This window comes from Gigantopelta aegis, chromosome 10 (genome assembly GCF_016097555.1).
Source record: "Gigantopelta aegis isolate Gae_Host chromosome 10, Gae_host_genome, whole genome shotgun sequence".
NCBI classification, from domain to species: Eukaryota; Metazoa; Mollusca; class Gastropoda; order Neomphalida; family Peltospiridae; genus Gigantopelta; species Gigantopelta aegis.
Window position 1 is genome coordinate 27,404,682 of NC_054708.1, and position 20,658 is coordinate 27,425,339.

General features: G+C 35.8%; 1 protein-coding gene across 4 annotated transcripts; it reads left to right on the forward strand.

Moving 5' to 3' along the window:
* Positions 1 to 297: 297 nt before the first annotated feature.
* On the forward strand, positions 298 to 18,480 carry LOC121383014 (NHL repeat-containing protein 2-like). 4 transcript variants are annotated; one of them, XM_041512749.1, is made up of 9 exons: positions 298 to 888; positions 2,450 to 2,581; positions 4,223 to 4,355; positions 5,752 to 5,845; positions 7,676 to 7,907; positions 8,115 to 8,237; positions 9,193 to 9,402; positions 12,070 to 12,265; positions 17,191 to 18,480. In XM_041512749.1, the coding sequence occupies exons 1-9, from the start codon at positions 397 to 399 to the stop codon at positions 17,445 to 17,447; spliced, it is 1,869 nt and encodes a 622-aa protein (XP_041368683.1). In that variant the 5' UTR covers positions 298 to 396; the 3' UTR covers positions 17,448 to 18,480. The 4 variants fall into 4 exon arrangements, 3 of the variants coding, with proteins under 3 accessions (XP_041368683.1, XP_041368681.1, XP_041368682.1); XR_005959241.1 differs by lacking the exon at positions 17,191 to 18,480 and adding an exon at positions 11,054 to 11,166 and having other exon boundaries at positions 302 to 888; positions 12,070 to 12,200; XM_041512747.1 differs by lacking the exon at positions 17,191 to 18,480 and adding an exon at positions 10,229 to 10,280 and having other exon boundaries at positions 302 to 888; positions 12,070 to 12,239.
* Positions 18,481 to 20,658: the final 2,178 nt, after the last annotated feature.

A 20,658-nucleotide genomic window follows, 5' to 3' on the forward strand; every position in this document is an offset into this window, starting at 1 on the left:
CTAAAGGTCTGTGTCATCAAATTTAAGTAACTTTATATCTTAAACATACTTTATTTAACAACAGTATTTAGAACATTGATACATGATGTGTTAATTTAAAAAAACAACTACAAGAGGAAATAATTTGGTGCGTATTCCACATTTTATTATTATTTTGCCACAAAAGTTTTAATTGTTTAAAGTTCTGTTTAACTAATTTTTTATTCTGCTTTCTGAAAGTATTCATCTTTATAATTAAGTGAAGGATTTATTTTTATATTTCGTGTTGGTTTAATATTTACAATTTTTTCTTCAGATCTTAATTGGCTGAATGTGACGGAACCTCTCTCCTTGTCCAATCATCTTGAGGGAAAACTGTTGGTGCTGGATTTCTTTACGTACTGCTGTATTAACTGCATGCATGTGTTACCTCATCTGGAAGAACTCGAAAACAAACACACCATTCAGGATGGTCTGGTTGTGATAGGAGTCCATTCAGCCAAGTTTCTCAGTGAAAAGTCAACGAGTAATATTTTAAGTGCTCTTTTGCGGTATGACATAAAACACCCTGTCGTCAATGATTCAGAAGCTTTGCTGTGGCAACAATTGCAGATTAACTGTTGGCCAACATTTGTAATTGTAGCCCCCAATAAAGAGTTTTTGTTCACCGTTGCTGGAGAGAAAAGCAAGGATCTTTTGTTTGAATTTGTCGAGGTTTCGCTGGAATATTTCAGGGAAAAGAAGGAAATACAATCTCATAGTATTCCCCTGTTTTTGGAAAAGGACAAGAGAGAAATATCTCCATTGCAGTTTCCAGGAAAAGTTTCAGTCACAGATCGTGATGACTTGGTTATATCGAACACAGGAAACCATAGCATCCTGATTGTCACCTACAATGGTGTTGTCAAGGTAACGTCAATGCTTACACAGTGTTTTTGTTTTTAACCAGTAGCTATAAGTTTTATTTCCAGCCGTCAGCAGTTTTACTCACCTCACTGACTGGCTGCTATTTTGCTTATATTATGTCTACGTAGAAATAAATATATATGTATGGAAATATACATTTTGCCACATGAAACCAAAAATAAAAAAGATTTTCACTCCAGAGTGTTTATCCTAAGTTTAAAATTATCCTCCACCTCTAACCCTAACCCTAATGTTCAAATTAGGCTACTTGGGCACCTAGTAATTTGCATGCAATGAAACTATTGTATGGCTTACATGTACACCTATAGAGCTGTATATAAGCATGTAAATGGTAGATGTACAATGTACATGTAAGTGTGACAATACTTTAAATTTAATTTTATAAATTACTTGTAAGTACATGACTTTGTACAGTGTATCAGGGCTTCTAGAATTTTTATAAAATCCACTAGCCATGGGATCAGTGATTTAAAAAAATGTACTAGCCACGATTAAAAATTCATAAGCCCTACTTTACTTTAAGTTAATACAATTTTACTAAATAATAATAATAATCAGATATGTCACCTAAAGAGGGAATAGAGCTTAAAACACTAAAATTGGGGGCTTGGGGTGAGGGCAGGATATTCATATTTACAAAATAGACTTCACTGCAACATTTGACAAAAATAAAAATTCACTAGCTGTCGGGCATGGCAATAGTAGTTGTTTACTAGCCCAACATTGAATATGACTAGCCCTGGGAGTGGGGCTACCATAATCTAGAAGCCCTATGTATAATGCAATTTTTTTTTTTTTGAGAATCCATGGAGAGTAAAAGATCGTGGATTTAGTTATGCCTCAGTCACAAATGCATCGTAAGTGGGTAATATGCCTGCACGATGTGTGTTTTTGATGATATCCTACGAATATCCCACGGGCATCAGTGACATCCTACAGACATCATTGAGTTTTTGGGCATCGTAGGGTCATCGGGAACGTTTAATGTGGAATTATAATTTTTTGAAGACTGTACAATTTTTTAAATCACAAACCCACCACAGACATATTGTAAGGGCACCCTGCGGCCTTGATGTGACCTTGCGGCGGCCTTGAGGTGACTTTGCGGTATCTGGAGATATCGCAGGGAGGCCACATGATGCCCTTACGATGTCGGGACAATGTACGGGCATCATATGGTGACCTTATGGTGGTTGTAAGGTCAACTTACAATGCCCTTACGATATCTTAAGATTTGATGGCCCGAAAACATTTATCAGCCCGTATGGTCCCCGTAAACACACCAGATTTTTGGGAGAACCCTACGATTCTTTCCTGATGACGCCATATGGTTACCCCCCCCCACTGCACGGCGACCGGTGCATTTGTGACTGAGGCATTAGACATGCAGGATGCATATCTATATGTAATTGTGTTCACAACACCATAGACTGACCATAAGAAAGTACAGGTATCCATATGTTTATCAAGTACATATATGTAACGTGCTTATTATAGGTAGATCTATACATGTATCTTCATATTGAGTCGTATGTGATTTCAGGAGAAGATTGGTGGTGTGAAAGGTTATCGTGATGGACATTTCCAGGAAGCCAGGTTTTCATCTCCTCAAGGCACAGCTTCACTGGGGAGTCTTATATTTGTAGCAGACACAGACAACCATGCAATAAGACGAGTAAGGTTTAACATTTCTGTTATGTCAGTATCTGTGTTCAGAACAGCCATATAGGAAACTGAGGTACATGTACAACCATCAGTTATGACATGAAGTACGTGCATGTATCAGTGCTGTTGTACAGTTAGCAACCGGCCTCGGTGGTATCGTGGTTAGGCCATCGGTCTACAGGCTGGTAGGTACTGGGTTCGGATCCCAGTCAAGGCATGGGATTTTTAATCCAGATACCGACTCCAACCACTGAGTGAGTGCTCCACAAGGCTCAATGGGTAGGTGTAAACCATTTGCACCGACCAGTGATCCATAACTGGTTCAACAAAGATCTTAATTGAATGGGGACCCATTCTGCGACACCAAGTGGGACACAATTACCACTTTGATGTCATTGACTGGTGCACTACAACCTTACAAGAACATTAACCAAATGAGTTGAGTGATATAAATTAAGAATGATTATGGGTAATAAATAGGATATTAAACTGACCACCATTTTGTATCATGTTTATGTCCCTTGTTAAATAAAATTATTTCACTCAGTTATATAAACATGATATGAAATGGAAGCTTGTTTAATATCCTATAATTATGTAATACTTGGGTCATCAGTATTTTAGGTACATGTAGATACGGAAATTACACTCAGTAGAAAATAATTTTACTTGTTTAGGAAATATTTAGGTTCTTTAATACATGTACATGCATTAAAATTTTCAGTATTAAAAGAAATTACCATTCAGTAGAAAATTTAATTATTTAATTTTCTTTTAAAAAAAAAAAGCTTGCATCAAAAGTAAGATTCTTGAATTAATGTCTGTGCTGTAGGAATGGAAAAGTTCGCAGGTATTATAACCTTTATTTTTTTTTTCGTAAGTGATTTTCCCAAAAATTAAAATTGTTACACCATTCGTATGCCAAACTTATATTCCATCCCAGCCTTCATCAACATTGTTTACAGGCTGGTAGGTACTGGGTTCAGATCCCAGTCGAGGCATGGGATTTTTAATCCAGATACCGACTCCAAACCCTGAGTGAGTGCTCCGCAAGGCTCAATGGGTAGGTGTAAACCACTTGCACCGACCAGTGATCCATAACTGGTTCAACAAAGGCCATGGTTTGTGCTATCCTGCCTGAGGGAAATGCAAATAAAAAATCCCTTGCTGCCTGTCGTAAAAGAGTAGCCTATGTGGCAACAGCGGGTTTCCTCTGAAAAAAACAGTGTCAGAATGACCATATGTTTGATGTCTAATAGCCGATGATAAGATAAAAAATCAATGTGCTCTAGTGGCGTCGTTAAATAAAACAAACTTTACTTTTTTTGTTATACAGTTAGCTCAATTGTGTAACCTGCAACATATATATATTTGTTTGTTTATTACAGGGTGTTCATTACATTTGAAAATAAAATGAGGTTGTTGAAGTTTTAGAAGAGTGGCAAATTGATCATATATCATGTGTAGCATCTAATAAAATTAAAAAATAAATTTATTTGAGACTTCATGTGATTTCTTGCCTAGCACAATTTCAGGTAACTAATTTCATGAGAGTGGTTTTCCATTTACCTTGATTTTGCTCATGGTGCAAATCATGGTGGTGTTGATATTAAAAGAGTGTTTGTGATGACTCTTATGATTGTGCTTTTAGATTGACCTTGTTGAACAAAGAGTGGACACGATAGTTGGTACAGGATGTCAGGGTTATGACACGGAGGGTGGTAAGACTGGAACTTGTCAGGAGATTTCATCGCCCTGGGATCTTGTCATAGGAACATCGCCACGTGAGTTGAGTTTCTCAATTATCTTTAAAACAAAGGCCAAGGCCTATGTTTAGCAGGGCTAGCTCTGGGTGGGCAAAACATTTCGCCAAATTGTCTATTAAAAATTGCAGAAATCACTTGCTATTTTTTTTTTTATGTCGATATTACATGAAATTATTTCATCAAATTGTTGGCGAATTTGGTGAGTGCCCTGGTTTAGGATTTTTTCTGATTAGAAAGTCTTTGTAATAATTTGGAAAATTAAATTTTTCAGTGGTCAGCTGAATTTACAGTTTACTGTAGCAAACAAATGGAATTTTTAACCAAATAGATGAGGTTGTTGAATTAGCAAATGGATGGGACAATATTTCAAACTCTTAAGTTACTGGAACTCTGTCTGCGTGAGTCACCTAGGTAACCAATTGTTTGGCGACATGAATTACATGACATTTGCTTACTGAATTATGACCTGATGATCCTGAAGTTTGTGACTTAAAATCAATGTACTCAAGTGGTCTCGTTAAATAAAACCAACTTTTAACTTAGCAATTATGATTGTTATTATCAGTCCCCTTCTTGTCCAACTGGAGGGTATTATAGGTTTAATGTCCATCTTTCTGTCTGTTCATTTGTCCCACATATAATTTTTCAGACTTTTTTTCACAAGACATGGAGCTAAAATTGTGTACACAGTTTTATCATGTACAGCTACAGATCAAGTTTGAGTTGCATGGGGATTTACCCATTTTTGAAAGAGTTATAGCCCTTGAACTTGGGAGAAATTTTGTTGGTGCCACCGGCCTCGGTGGTGTCATGGTTAAGCCATCGGACATACACATGTAAGGCTGGTAGGTACAGGGTTCGCAGCCCGGGACCGGCTGCCACCCAGAGCGAGTTTTAACGACTCAGTGGGTAGGTGTAAGACCACTACACCCTCTTCTGTCTAACGCACTGTCCTTGACAGACAACCCATACAGCTGAGGTGTGTGCCCAGGACAGCGTGCTTGAACCTTAATTGGATATAAACACGAAAGTGAGTGTAAATGAAATGATGGCGCTGATGACCGGCCTCGGTAGTGTCGTGGTTAAGCCATCGGACATAAGGCTGGTAGGTACAGAGTTTGCGGCCCGGTACCAGCTCCTATCCAGAGCGAGTTTTAACGACTCGGTGGGTAGGTGTAAGACCACTACACCCACTTCTCTCTCACTAACAACTAGTTCAACTAACCCACTGTCCTGGACAGACAGCCCAGATAGCTGAGGTGTGTGCCCAGGACAGCATGCTTGAACCTTAATTGGATATAAGCACCAAATAAGTTAAAATGTAGACCTTTTGATAGGGAACGTGTATTTTGTTTGAGCAGTACTCTGAGAATGCTTGTTTGAACCAAGTGTCTTGTTTATTTCTGTCATACAGATTCAGAAGAGCCTGATGTTCTCTACATTGCTATGGCTGGAAGTCACCAGATCTGGGTGTATTTCTTCAAAGATGTTACTTGGTACAAAAACCAGTGAGTTTTAATGTTAATAATTGGTCATTTTAACTAAGTGATACATTTGTTAATACATTATATTGATGGTGCAGTGTTTTTTCTCCACCGGTTCATGCAGTTGCTTGCATATCATAGTGAACAAAAATAATACATGTAATTATTACACATATGGTTAAAAATATCTTGGTACATATCAAAGTGATGTATCCCACTTGGCGTTACACCAAGTGGGACACAATTAACACTTTGATGTCATCGACTGGTGCACTACAAACTTACAAGAATGTTAACCAAATGAGTTGAGTGAGATAAATTAAGAATGATTGTGGGTAATAAATAGGATATTAAACTTGCCACCATTTTCTATCATGTTAATGTCCCTTGTTAAATAAAATTATTTCACTCAGTTATATAAACATGATATGAAATGGAAGCTTGTTTAATATCCTATAATTATGTAATACTTGGGTCATCAGTATTTTAGGTACATGTAGATACAGAAATTACACTCAGTAGAAAATAATTTTACTTGTTTAGGAAATATTTAGGTTCTTTAATACATGTATATGCATTACAAATTTCAGTATTAAAAGAAATTACCATTCAGTAGAAAATTAATTTGTTTTAATTTGCCTTTAAAAAAAAGCTTACATCAAAAGTAAGATTCTAGAATTAATGTCTGTGCTGTAGGAATGAAAAAGTTTGCAGGTATTATAACCTTTATTTGTTTTTTCATAACTGATTTTCCCAAAAATTCAAATTGTTACACCATTCGTATGCCAAACTCATATTCCATCCCAGCCTTCATCAGCATTGTTTTTTGTAAATAATTTCACGCTGATTTGATGTAAGAAGGAAGGTAAAAGTGTTTTGGAAATAAGAAAAACAACCCACTATTTTTGTGTGGAATTTAGAAAATAATTAGTTCAGAAATAAATAACTTGTAGTCCAAATACCATAGTAAGAAAAATGTGGGAATTTAAGGACTATACGCTAAATACTGTAGCAGTAAGACAAATGGAAACTTACTTGTGTGGCCAAAATGGTTTCCTTCTCTTAACATTGTAAATCAGCCCTTGAAAGTTGCGACAGCAATCACAAGTGAATGAATGAATGAATGAAGGAAGGAAATGTTTTATTTAACTACACACTCAACACGTTTTATTTATGGTTATATGGCGTCAGACATATGGTTAAGAACCACAGATATTGAGAGAGGAAACCCACTGTCGCCACTTCATGGGCTACTCTTTTCGATTAGCAGCAAGGGATCTTTTATATGCACCATCCCACAGACAGGTTAGTACATACCACAGCCTTTGTTACACCAGTTGTGGAGCACTGGCTAGAACGAGAAATAGCCCAGTGGGTCTGCCGACGGGGATCGATCCTAGAGCGACTGCGCATCAAGCGAATGCTTTACCACTGGGCTATGTCCCGCCCCCAGTGAATGAATGGATGAATGTTGAACGACACCCCAGCATGAAAAAAACATCGGCTATTGGGTGTCAAACTGTGGCAAATGTAAACAGTAAATGATGAACTACATCAATATAAAAATTCAAAAGTTAAATAAAAACACAGTGCAAAGAACTAAGAAACAATCACCAGTGTCGCTGTAAAACGTTTCACAACATTAATCTGTGGCATCTTTTTTAATAATTAAACTGGGCATTTACTTTCTTATTATTATCTGTAAGGTACTAAGTTGACATCACGTGATGATCTGTATTTCGGAGGCTGTGTTGACCAACTACTCCAAGAGCTCCACTCCATTCCCAATGGGCTGAGAAGTTGTTAAACTCATCTGACCTTTGTGTTATTCACTCAGTTTCTTTTTCTTTCCAGACAGTTCAAAGCTAAGACTTGCGTCCGGTTTGCTGGTTCTGGTAATGAGGAGAATCGAAACAACAGTTACCCACAGAAAGCAGCATTTGCACAGCCGTCTGGGCTTGCGCTGTCGCCCAGGGGGAATCTCAACATGCTATACATCGCCGATGCCGAGAGTTCCAGCGTGCGACAGATCTCACTGAAGGACGGAATGGTGAAGGCTTTGGTTGGAGGAGAGCGAGACCCTCGGGTAAACATTGCCAGGGTTCATACGGGTCAGGGGAGAATCCTGAAATTTTTAAATGTCATTTTCCAGGTCTGGAACGTCATGGAATTTGAAAATGTCGTTTTCCAGGCCTAGAATGTCATTGAATTTGAAAATAGAATACCGTAGCCTATGTTGGGTATATCACAATAGAATTTAGTGTAATTTGTTTTGTTTCTTGCTTGCTTTCAGAATTTGTTTGCATTTGGAGACCAGGATGGAGTTGGTGTGGAAGCCAGGTTACAACATCCACTGGGTGTGGCTCTGGTCACTGAGGGAGGTCATCTAATCGTAGCAGATTCTTACAACAATAAGGTGCGTGCTAAATTATATTATCAAACAGTCTAGATAAAAATGAAAATGAAAATTTGTAGTTGTGCTTTAGATTTTTTGTAAAAGTATATTTGAAAAAATAACTCCACAGTATCGAACATTGTATGTCTCAAATGTTTAAAGTTATATTTCATGCCATTCATTGTTCAAACTTTTCCGAATGTTGGTACATACATGTATACCCAAGCCCTCCCCCACCCCCTTTCACTTCCTCTAGCATGTCAAGACTTATAACCTAATGCTGTAAAAATTGATCCAGTGGTGCCTTCGACTATGCATTTGAATTTTGGGCCTGTCTTCTGTCAAACAGTTTCTATTGACAACATATATAGGCATCAGTCCTTGAAATTCGCGGCAGCAATCAGCAATGCCGTCGCAAAAGCTATCGCAAAGTTGATTTCTAACAGCATTTCATTGCCGTCGCAAATCTCAGAGTAGTGAAATGTCTGGAGTCATTTTTCTCTGAACTCTGTCCAATTACGGATCCAAGTAAAAAGCATTTATAATCTAGTGTGGCCAAATGTTTCGTCAATTAATATAAATCGGTTTATCCCAGTACAGAAGCATACTAAAGTAAAGATGAGATGTCATGTTTTAGCATATTACTGCAGTGGATCATAGATAAATAATTTTAACAGCATTAATCTTTTCTTTAAAATTGCTGGCGTAGTGCTGTTGCAAAATGTATTTGCGATGGCACTTAACTGCCGTAGCAAACTTGTCCGAATTTCAAGGGCTGAGGCATGGCTTTTTGTTGAATTATGCAACACAGAATATTGTTTTACCACTAAAACTTTAAATTTATAATAAAAGAATACACTAATACTTGTATAAATTCAGAATATCTCCCCTAAAAGACTAACATCTAGTTATTAAATTACAAATTATCTAATAAAATGTTTGTAATTTTTTGTTTTCCTTTTTTACATACATGTAGATTAAATCTGTTGATCTGAAAACCAAAGTGTGCACCACTGTGATTGGTTGTGGGTTGCCAGGTAACCACTTGAGTGACAACCACTTGGAGGTGAAGCTGAATGAGCCGGGTGGAGTTTGTGTCAATCAAAGAAAGCAGCTCGCCTACATTGCAGACACCAACAACCACTCCATTAAAGTGTTAAGTCTCACTGCACACACACTGAAAGAGGTAAGAAGATAATTATTTCTATAAATGACTACGTATACAGTGAGCTGTCATTGACCAAATAGGGGCGACATGTAGCACAGTGGTAAAGTGTTTGCTTGACGTGTGGTCAGGTTGGGATCGATCAGTGGGCCCATTGGGCTGTTTCTCACTCCAGCCAGTGCAACACAACTGGTACATCAAAGTCCGTGGTATGTGCTATCCTGTCTATGGGATGGTGCATATAAAAGATCCCTTGCTGTGCACTGAAAAGAGCAGCCCATGAAGTGGCGACAACGGGTTTCCTCCCTCAATATCTGTGTGGTCCTTAACCATATGTCCGATGCCATACAAAACCGTAAATAAATTGTGTTGAGTGCGTTGTTAAATAAAACATTTCCTTCCTTCACCAAATACAATTTTATTTAATTAGTAAAAAGTCAAGATTATTATGTATTACTTTCCCAGCAGTGGTTGCAGTGACATCAACTTTTGCATTAAAGTTTAAAAGTAGGGTCAACTCAAACAAGAGCCTTGTGTTGGAAAGATGCATACCCGGACCATCGACACATACTGACACTTTAACAAAAGAAAAACGCATAATTTTAGAGTTAATAAAAAAACCCATGATTATTCCTGCTAACTGGGGGCAGCCATTTTGTTTCATTTTGGTGACGTCCAGTGGTATAGCTTCGGGCGAAGTGACGTCAGCTCCGTCCAACTCCTCAATGCACAGTGTAAACAAATGCGCTAATTAACAGCAAGGCGCTTCTCTTTCATCAATCTGACTTGTAAAACAACACAAATATACTTGATAATATAATAAACTATTTAACTAAATATATTTCAGGTTGCATCAATATCTAGAACGAAATGGTCACAGCACATCAAAAAGGTTTATGGTAGGCGAGACATTTAATTCCACAGAATTCTTGTTTATGAATACATGTATATCTGATTAATCTTCAAGCATGCTGTGCTGGGCACACACCTCACGTATCTGGACTACAGTTCCTGGACAGTGGGTTAATGGTTAGTTGCTACTCCATCCTGAGCAATTAAAACTTACTTGGGGTGGGAGCCGGTGCTGGGATGCAAATTCAGTACCTATCAGCATTAAGTCCTGTAACTTGATCTCTACAGCACTCGGACTACAATGATGGAACTGATGCAATTACTAGTAATAAGATACAGATTTTACAACTGATATTTCTAACAATAAAACAATCTTATCTATTCATCCAGGCCCGTAGCCAGCATGTTTAGCGAGGGGGATCGAAATTTCATGTAGGCGGACTCATCAACCACGAGCGCTGAAGGCGTGGAGCCTTAGACGGGGGTGGGGGTGGGTCTCCAGAATTTTATATATATATATATATATGGACCCCTTTGCAAACAATGTGATGACGCCGGTTACACTCGAGAATAATACGTTAACTCTTTCCAAATAACAGGAAGGGATCTTTATGTGCATTTCCCACATCACACAAACAGGATAGTACACACGGCGTCCTTTGATGGACCAGTTACAGATCACTGGTTGGGACAGGAAATAATCAAACAGGCCCACTGAGGAGGATCGAACCTTCAGCAAATGGAACCTCAGACAGACGTTCTTGTTAGGTCCCGCTCCCTAACTTGCATAAGATCATACCATTTCATTGTATAAATACAGAGTCAAGTTGCATTTTCCTCGGGTGCTGTTGGGCGAATAATGTTGCAACCTCGTTGACATCGATATCTTGGTCATAATGAATCGTTTGGAGTGCCAAACATAGAAGCATGCATGTAAGTATCTATGTATGTAGTCGCCCGATGGTGCTAAAGCATTGATACATTGTTATTATTTAACCATACCGCTATGATTGATTTGGTGATTGAGGGGTCCGTCGGGTAGCAAACCCGGCTACATTATCATTTGGGGACAAGGACTTTTATATGTAAAGTCCAATTTTTGTTTGTTCACTTGAGTGGAACTCTCAGTCCTGCGGGGGGAATCCCCCCGATCCCCCCTAGCTATGGGCCTGTTATCCATCTATCTATTTGTCTGTCTGTCTGTCAGTCTGTTTTTTTCTCTGGGTGTCTGTCTGTCTACTATAAATCAAGAAATGTTAGCAAGCAAAAACTTTTAGCGAATTTAAAAAGGCCATTCAAAAGACCAAGATTTCATGATGCTAAATTTAAATAGAGGTACATGTACAATAAAAAAAAAACGTGTGTGCAAATGTTTTATCAGTGAACACACCTTGATTACATGTTATTAATAGAAAACAATAGTTAGTTTGCAAATTATTGCAATTTTCCACTAAATTTAAATTGTATAACTTCAAAATTGGTTAAAAGTATTATTTCAGTTGATCCTACAACTTAAGTGGGTTTTTTTGGTGTTTAATAGGACGACCTCGCTAAAATTTGTCACTAATGTCTCTTCTTTGGATTTCACTAAATTTTAAGATCACTAATATTTTATGATTTACGATATCTATCTATCTGTCCATCTATTTATTTATTTATTTATTATTATTATTTTATTTTTTTATTAGTATTAGTATTTTTTAATCATTATTTAGCACACATATTTGTGACAGTGTGTATTATCTGTTTTGTTACTATTAAGTTTTTTGTTGATTATATACACTGTTCCAAATTATAAAAATATATATGTGACAATAATTTCATTAATTGTTTCAGCTTCCAATAATATTTCCAAGTGCTACTAAACACCAGAAAGCTCCAGCTTCTTCCGAGTCTGCTGTAATTCCCGATCGTGTTCTCGAGCCAGTGAGCATCAATTCTAGATGTGAGGTTCAAGTTGAACTCACCATTCAGCTGAATGGGGAACACCTCAATGACGAGGCACCAAATTCCTGGAAAATAATTGTTTCAGGTAGGTTTGCTGCAATTTCCTAGAAAATTATCATTTCATGTGGCTTTGCACCATAATTCTGGGAAAACTTGGGTTTTATGTAGGTCTGCACAGAATTTATGAATACCAAATTAACAAAGCCAGTAACTGACTTGCATGCGTGTGGCTGTTTTATTTATCCTTAAACACCTACATTTAAGGAAAATAGGCTTCATAAAGTTGGCCCTAGTTGTTTTAGAAAAGTGGACAATAAAAAATTTAGAATATTATTTCTTCCAATAATTTTGCACATAATTCCTGGAAATTTTTTATTTCAGGTAAGTCTGCACAAAATGTCTGGAAAATTGTGGATTTTGGTTAGTGTGTAACTGAAGAAATTCAAATGTCAGATGTAATTTTTCATAGGTTTTCACCAAATTCCTGAAAATGTATTTCATTTGGGTCTGCACCAGACATCTGAAATATTAGTTTGCAACTAAATCTTAGAATATCGTTGAGATAGGTTTTGAAGAAATTTCAGCAAAATTGTTTTTTAACGTAGGACTGCAAAAAATTCCCGACATAGTTTTTTTCAGGTAAGCCTTCTGGTAATAGAATGTTTTATTTTATTTAATTTTATGTTCTCAAAATAATCAGATATATAGGGAATAACTGGTTACTGTCTTAACATATCGGCTTTACCTTGCGAAAGTTAGAATGGCAAATGCAGTGAAGCTCTATTGAGCTGCATTCACCATTCGACCTGAGCAGGATAAAGCCGATACCTTAAGACAGTAACCAGTTATTTATTTTATCCTGGAATCCTACAGGAATAGTCAGGGAAATCATTATTTATTCCATTTTTGTGTTCGCATACCTAGCAAGGATTTTGCCGTATGACCTTATACAAGATACATTTTTTGTAAGACGCTAGCTACATTCTGTCACATTCAAAAAGTGTTTCTAAACTCTTAATTCATAAACAAATATACAAGTTTTGTATTGTTATCGCAAAAGAGTACAACTCAGATCATGGGTACAGAAACTGTTACACCTAGGTCAAATATCAAACTGCACAAATCATGTGAAATGACACTAATTTACTGACTATCTAAACTATGTAGATTTATAACTTGCAGATCAAGAACATAAGAATTTTGCCCTTGACAGAGCATTTCGTAACGAGACATGCATATCTTCTGCTCATAATACGGTGTCTTGTGATGCATAGTAACTGACAATAAATAAGGTCATTTCACAATTAAACCCAAAAACAAACATGAATAAGTGGAAGACTGTGTGAAGACACAAAAAAAACACTAAATTGTGTATAAACTTAAAGTTTAAAAGTGACACTAAAATAGACACCGTTATGAGCAGCAGATTAAAAAAAAACATTTTCGAGGTACAGAAAACTAACACCATTGGACATATACAACAATGAACACAATATGGTACATGGAAATAGATTTATTCATCATTTATGATAACCCAAAATCAATAGCACACATTGAAGTAGAAAGACTATTTCAAACCACCTTCTGCGCATAACACAGACAATTATTATTCCAAAATACATCATAAAAACACTGCAAATCATACAGATGACCCCAATTGACAGCATGACTTAATCATTCCTGGGATGTGATAGCTTGTCTTGAGTAATAATTAAAAAAAATATACAATGTATATGCTATATGCTATAGACTTGTGACACAGAAAACCGGTAAAATATGTTTACAAAAACCTCAATCTTTGTAATATTTCGAGTTCACTTTTATAATGAATATAAAAGATTGGAAGTAGAAGCTCTGTAAATAAACTCAGCAGGATAATATTGCCTCTCAGTTAGTGTTAAGTTATAACATCTTACTTTAATGATTGGGAAAAACCCCCAATAAACGAAATATGAGGAAAAAATAGTTGGCAATCACTGGAATAAAACTTGTAATTTGATCATTGGGATCCAATCTAAACAGAAATCATGTAGGCAATTTGTGTCTTTAAAAGAAATGGCGTCCTCGCCCATCAATCCTTGGAACAGGCATAATGTCCAGGATCTCATTAAAAAAAAAAATACATCAGACATGACATAGTGCTGCCCCATTTTACTCAGGAAACGCAGCTCTGTTCCATTGTCATCAACAGCTTCAACCTGCAAAATATGAAAATGTCACATTATATAACAAGCTTGTAGAATGTACTGACAAAATTTAAGGGTCATGCTTTAATGTTGATTTCCAGTATAGATTGTAAACAGAAAAAACTCCACATTTGTTTCATGTTTGTGCTGTTGCTTCTGTTGTTTAACATACAAGGTTTGTTGTCAACATCCAGATAAATTTTCATGAGGTTTAAATAACTAAGTAATTTAATCCAAAATTTAAATCTATTTTGTACATTCCATAAAGGGTTTTTTTGGCAAAAATGGCAAACGGGGGTGAGGGGGATAGGATCGGTCAGGTAACCTGAGCCACACATATTATTTAATTTGGTCTAATTGTATTTTATTTCCAGGTTCCTTGTAATAAAGTGTTAAAATGTAAAAACACAAACACTTTAAATGGTTAACATAAAATGATACCTAAAAGTTATGTTTATAAACAACTATGTAAATATTTTTTGTAGCATTTTTTTTTTAAGTGTGTGGTTGCTATGGTTATGAAAATGTCTACATAAATAGCCAAAGAAAAGATGGATTTTTATTATTTACAGAACTGTTACTTTTTTTTGGCCATGACTCAAACTAAAATAATCCTCAAAAGACTGTTCAGACATCTGCTTCAAACTTTTTTGTTCAAAGATTTTGATTACCAAATAGAAGTACATCAAACACAAAATAAAAGAACTTTAACCCTTTTTTGTTTCACCATCAAAGACTACAAAGAACAAAGTGGCTAGTCTTGTTAACACACCTTTTAGAACAGGTGGCAATTAGGGGCAATAAAAATTCTAAAGGTAGACACAGGTGGGTCACACAGGTGCAAGGTGTTACTATACAATACATTCAACCTCACTTTGAATCTGTAGTATAAAAGGATGTGGATCTATCACATTGGTGATAATTAAAAGTTCAAAATATTTCAAAAGACAACATAAAAGGCTTTTTTCTAAGCTTTGTACTCTTGTACTTTTAAACAAATACATTTTTTTTTTTAAATGGAGTGTGTTATGAGCAGAATGCCATGAGTTGAAATTGAGTTAAAATTTACTTCTTTTTTTTACAAAAATTAAGCAGATATATTTCAAGCACTATTTCATTAATGTGCACCAACATAGAGCTGGTTTAGTAATTAGGCACATTGATTTGCAAACAATCACTTCAGCTCATAACAAAGACTCCAAAAATAAAAATAAAATGGGTGTCTGTGTTATGAGCAGAATACCATGAGTTACAATTGGGTTAAAATTTGCTTATTTATTACAAAAATTAAACATATATTTCAAGCACTATTTCATTAATGTGCACCAACATAAAGCTGGTTTAATTAATTAGGCACATTGATTTGCAAACAATCACTTCAGCTCATAACAAAGACTCCAAAAATAAAAATAAAATAGGTGTCTGTGTTATGAGCAGAATACCATGAGTTACAATTGGGTTAAAATTTGCTTATTTATTACAAAAATTAAACATATTTCAAGCACTATTTCATTAATGTGCACCAACATAAAGCTGGTTTAATTAATTAGACATGTCATATGCGAACTATCGCTTCTGCTCATAACGAAGATGCAATTCTAGTGGTGAGAGAATGACCATCAAAAATGCATTTATCGTCATAAAATTTATCACAAAGTGTCTAAGTAAAAAGAATAAACATTAACAAAAGAAATACTAACCTTCCATTCGTGTGCAATGCTCGGTTATCAACCAAATTGAAGAAAAACGTCCCTGGATCAAATTGTCTTCCTCTCGTAACACCTGTCAAAACCAACAGACACGAATGCAGATCAAGCTCTCTTTGTAAATCACAACATGATTGGCACAAACCAATGACACGTTGCTTTTAGTAAACAACTTGTGGGATGTATTAAACAAATTTACAACATATCACAATTTTACCCAAAGTTGCAGCGCCTGTTCTTTGGCTCATAATGCACAGGACACCAATCATTTGCGAGTGATATATATGACCATAAATTACGTAATTTTACAATCACAAATCTCAGTTTTTCCTGTGTACAGCACTAAAGTGTACATATTAAGCCACGTTGCAGTAGATACATGCATTGTCTAGCATTAATGTAAATAAGACACTAATGTTTATGAGCGGAATGTAGATTTATCGCCAGTAAAATCATGCAATTTACTTAAATATACATGGAAACAATTTAATGAGAAAATAACAAGAGTATGTATCTTATGTTAGCTGGTAGTTGTGGTCTGTATATTGATTTTATATGTGGGGCATTTGTTGATCAAAACTTGTAGTTGTTACGATGTAACAAAATGGCCATGGTTTTACCCACTATTACTGTCGTTTTTGCTTTTTCCTGAACTTGGTGCAAACCAAACATAGCAAACTTTACTCCTACTACGTTCTATAAAGTCTTTCCTGGACATAGTTGTAAAAGCAACTTTGAAAAAAATTACATATCCTTTGAAAATTGATTTTTTGTTCAACATACACTCAGTGTACCCATAATCTGAGCTGTACTCAAAACTAAAAGTTATTTGTATTTACTGTACTTAAAAAATTATTTAAAAAGTATGTTTATTGAAAATCTAGTCTGAAATACTCGTGTCGATTTGGGCTTATGTCACGTGACCTATATTTTTGGTCAGTGACTGAAAATATAGAGATTTATCTAGTCATCATATCTTGCCAATGTATACAGTGACTGCGGGATAAAAACTAATGCTGCACCAAATGAATCTTTTAGACAATTTTTATACTAAATTTCTTAATTTCAATAGTCGACATTGTTCAAGTTGTAACTGAGTCTCTGTGGTTTAATTACAGATCCTGCTGAAACTCCCATGAAGACTCTGAAAGGCCGTTTGAAAACGAGTTACCAGCAGACGATAACAGAGTTCATTATTCCTCAGACAAATGGTTTGACACAAATGTCGGTCATGCTGGTACTGCAGTTGTTTATCTGTCGGGCAGATGACACATGCACTGTGAGAACTGTAGCCATTGATCAACCTCTGAATATTGTGCAGAGTGGCAGACAAAAACAGTGTTTGATGTTTGATTTTGATACCAGTCAGTTATGATCAGGTGTGAAAATATGTGTCTGACGCACATGTTAGATATCGTGTGAGATTTGTGGTATCGCACATCGATCTCCAGTGGATGTGTGATACTTATTTAAAGACATCTGATTGGTTGCACCATGGTGATGACCTAAATGCCAAAGCTATACCATCCAGTGAATTAAGAATTTGATTGCTCTGTGATGTACAAGTTAACCTGAAACTGATTGCTCTGTGAGGCACAAGTTAACTGTAAGCATAGTTAACCTTTAGCACGCCAGCTAAAGTTTTGATTGAAAAAGACATTTAAATTCTGGAGGATATGTTACAAACAGAATACTCAACTCGTATCCATTAGATGTCATTGATCTTGCAACTTGTTTAAAAATGTATTCAACTTGCATTTGCTCGTTAGATACTTTTCAAAATAACTTCTAAAATTATAAATGGTATCTTAATGGTAACTCATGTATTATTCTCTATTTACATATTTTACATCTAGTCTTTTCAATGAAAACTAGTCAACAGTTGATTTATTTCAGTTTATTTCTATGCTTTTATCAAATAAATGGCAGAATGTAGCCCAGTGGCAAAGTACTCTCCTGATGCGTGGTTGGTCTAGGATCAATTCCCATCAGTGGGCCCATTTGGTTATTTCTTGTTCTGGCCAGAGCTTCACAACTGGTGTAACAAAGTCCATAGTAGTTACTGTCCATTCTATGTGATACTACATATAAAAGATCCCTTGCTGCTAATCAAAATGGGTAGCCCATTGTGTGGCGGAAAAGAGTTTTTTTTTCTCATTATCTCTGTGGTCCTTATCCATATTTTCGATGCCATATAACCATAATTTAAAAATGTGTTGAGTATGTCGTTAATCATTCCTTCTTTATTCATTTTTGGTTCAAGCTTGATGTTCTTGGCACTTGATTAAGAGTAGTCAAAGTTGGTCACCAGTTTGAGCATCAGATATATGGCTATATTATAATCTCAATCTAATTAAAATTAGCTCCATTATTACATGTGGATCTAACACCAGCCAGTTGAAGCTCATGTCCACCAATCAAAACCTTACTTGCAGAATCATGCCAGTGATTTAAAAATAATTTGAAAACATTCCGAATTATCCTGAGGGTATACGACATGTTTTATTTTATAAAATAAATAATTTGTAATGTAAAACTGAAGACTGATTTAGGTTTTTTTATTTATAAATAAATAAATAATTTTTAATGTAAAATTGAAGACTGATAACCCACCCCATACGTATTGGTATGGTTCGCTGTACTGCGGCCACTGAAATAGACTCGCCCGATATTTTTAGAATTTGTATGCTCCCAAATAACGTTATAAAAGGTGAAGTGTGATTGGTCAATATTTAAATTATTATTTACAGACGAAATGTTACCTGGACATTGGGGACTACACAGTGTTGTTAGTTTTAAATCACTGGCAGGATTCTGCAAGTAAGGTTTTGATTGGTGGACATAAGCTCCAACTGGCTGGTATTAGATCCACATGTAATAGTGGAGCTAATTTTAATTAGATTGTTATAATCTAAACTAATTAGTGCTAGAAAAATCCTGAAATATTTTTATATAAGACTGTAAAACAAACTGTATGTATATATATATCAGGGCTGCAGAAAGTACTCGCCTGGTCGCCAAATGTGAGTAAAAAATTTGACGGACAATTTAAAAAAAGATCCGTCTTTTTCTGACTGACTAATTTAATTTGTGATATACATATTTTGTTCTTTAATTAAATCCGCAGTTTGTTCTGAATAGATTGTTCTGTTAAACACTTGCGCGATGTCACTTGAATTTTGTACATCTATATTTTTAAAATGTGAAAAAACTTAGTATTTACGAGAGTATTTCAACATTTATTGATTTGTCAGTCAAAGTTTGGGTCTTGTTTTCGTTTGCTACATGATGTTGAGCACTTATCAAGTGTCCTTAATTTTTTGTTATTAAAAAAAGATGTGTGTGTGCATATATATATATATATATATATATATATATACAGTAGAATCTCATTGGCTCGAACGCCCAACGGTCGAACCTACTGGTATTCTCGAACCGAGCACAATGTCCCGATTTTTTGTTCTATTAAACCCTTTTATTTTGGTGCTGATTGGTCGAATACCCGTTGGGTCGAACAGAAGCTTTCTCTCGAACCAGTTTATTGGTCCGAACTGTAAAATTAAACATATTTAGCTCGAACGACTAAGTCTATCCGAAGAAATACAAAAAATTATTTATGTACAAATTTTTCATCGACCCTTTCACGTCAGTCACAGAGTAAGTTATTATAAATTCGGAAGTGGAACGAATAAAGCCTAGATCATATGCCGGCTTATCATGTTGTTTATTTAGCACCTGTCGGTAATTATCTTTCTAGTACAGACAATTGTACTACGATAATCGTTAGCTGAATGAACCTTGCATGTAACACCAATCAATTAGTGAGCCTAGGCAGGCCTCGCCGGTTTACTTTAATCATTTTACGCATGAGCGTCGGCATATTTTGCTTTTAACTTGAAATACACGAGATATCAATGTAATGTAGTGATTGCAACAATAACAGGTAGGCTAAAGGGCCTCCGCCTCTGCTTCATGCACTTTCATTTTTTCTCAACGTTGTAAATATGTCGCAAAAGATTCTACAACAGCATAATAAAGAACGATTTTTTAAATTAATAAATATTTATAAATACAAACTGCCAGTGTGTTTGTTATTTGTTTATTTAACGGTGATAAATAATAGTTACAAATATGTATCTCATCCGACATTTGATGGCAACTTTGTTACTCATGAGTCAATCGGACCATCTCGCCCAAGCCAGTTTTACAGAAATACGCGAGGTATTCCGATTGGTTTTTGTGTTAGAGAAGCACCCGACAACGGCCAAATGCATAGTTCGAACTACCCGATGGGTCGAACAGACTTTGATGCACCGACAGTGTTCGAGCCAATGAGATTCTACTGTATATGTATATATATATATATATATATATATATAGTCAAACCTGTTTTAAGTGGTTACACAAGGGAGTAGGTAAAATGACCACTTAAGACAGGTGGCCGCTGAGTACAGGTTGCCACATATAGTCTTTAAAATATTTGTTGTTTCTTGTTTTACCGTCTGTACTGCTAATCAACGGATGTGTGCTTCACATTTGACTATAAATCAACTTTTGACATGTCGTCTCCTTCAGAAATAATGCAA

Excerpts from the sequence above, each read along its gene's own strand:
- LOC121383014 (XM_041512749.1), top strand. The coding sequence starts at position 397 with ATGCATGTGTTACCTCATCTGGAAGAACTCGAAAACAAACACACCATT. Across the intron at positions 5,846-7,675 it reads GTTACTTGGTACAAAAACCA|ACAGTTCAAAGCTAAGACTT; the intron begins GTGAGTTTTAAT and ends TTTTCTTTCCAG. Across the intron at positions 8,238-9,192 it reads CAGATTCTTACAACAATAAG|ATTAAATCTGTTGATCTGAA; the intron begins GTGCGTGCTAAA and ends ACATACATGTAG.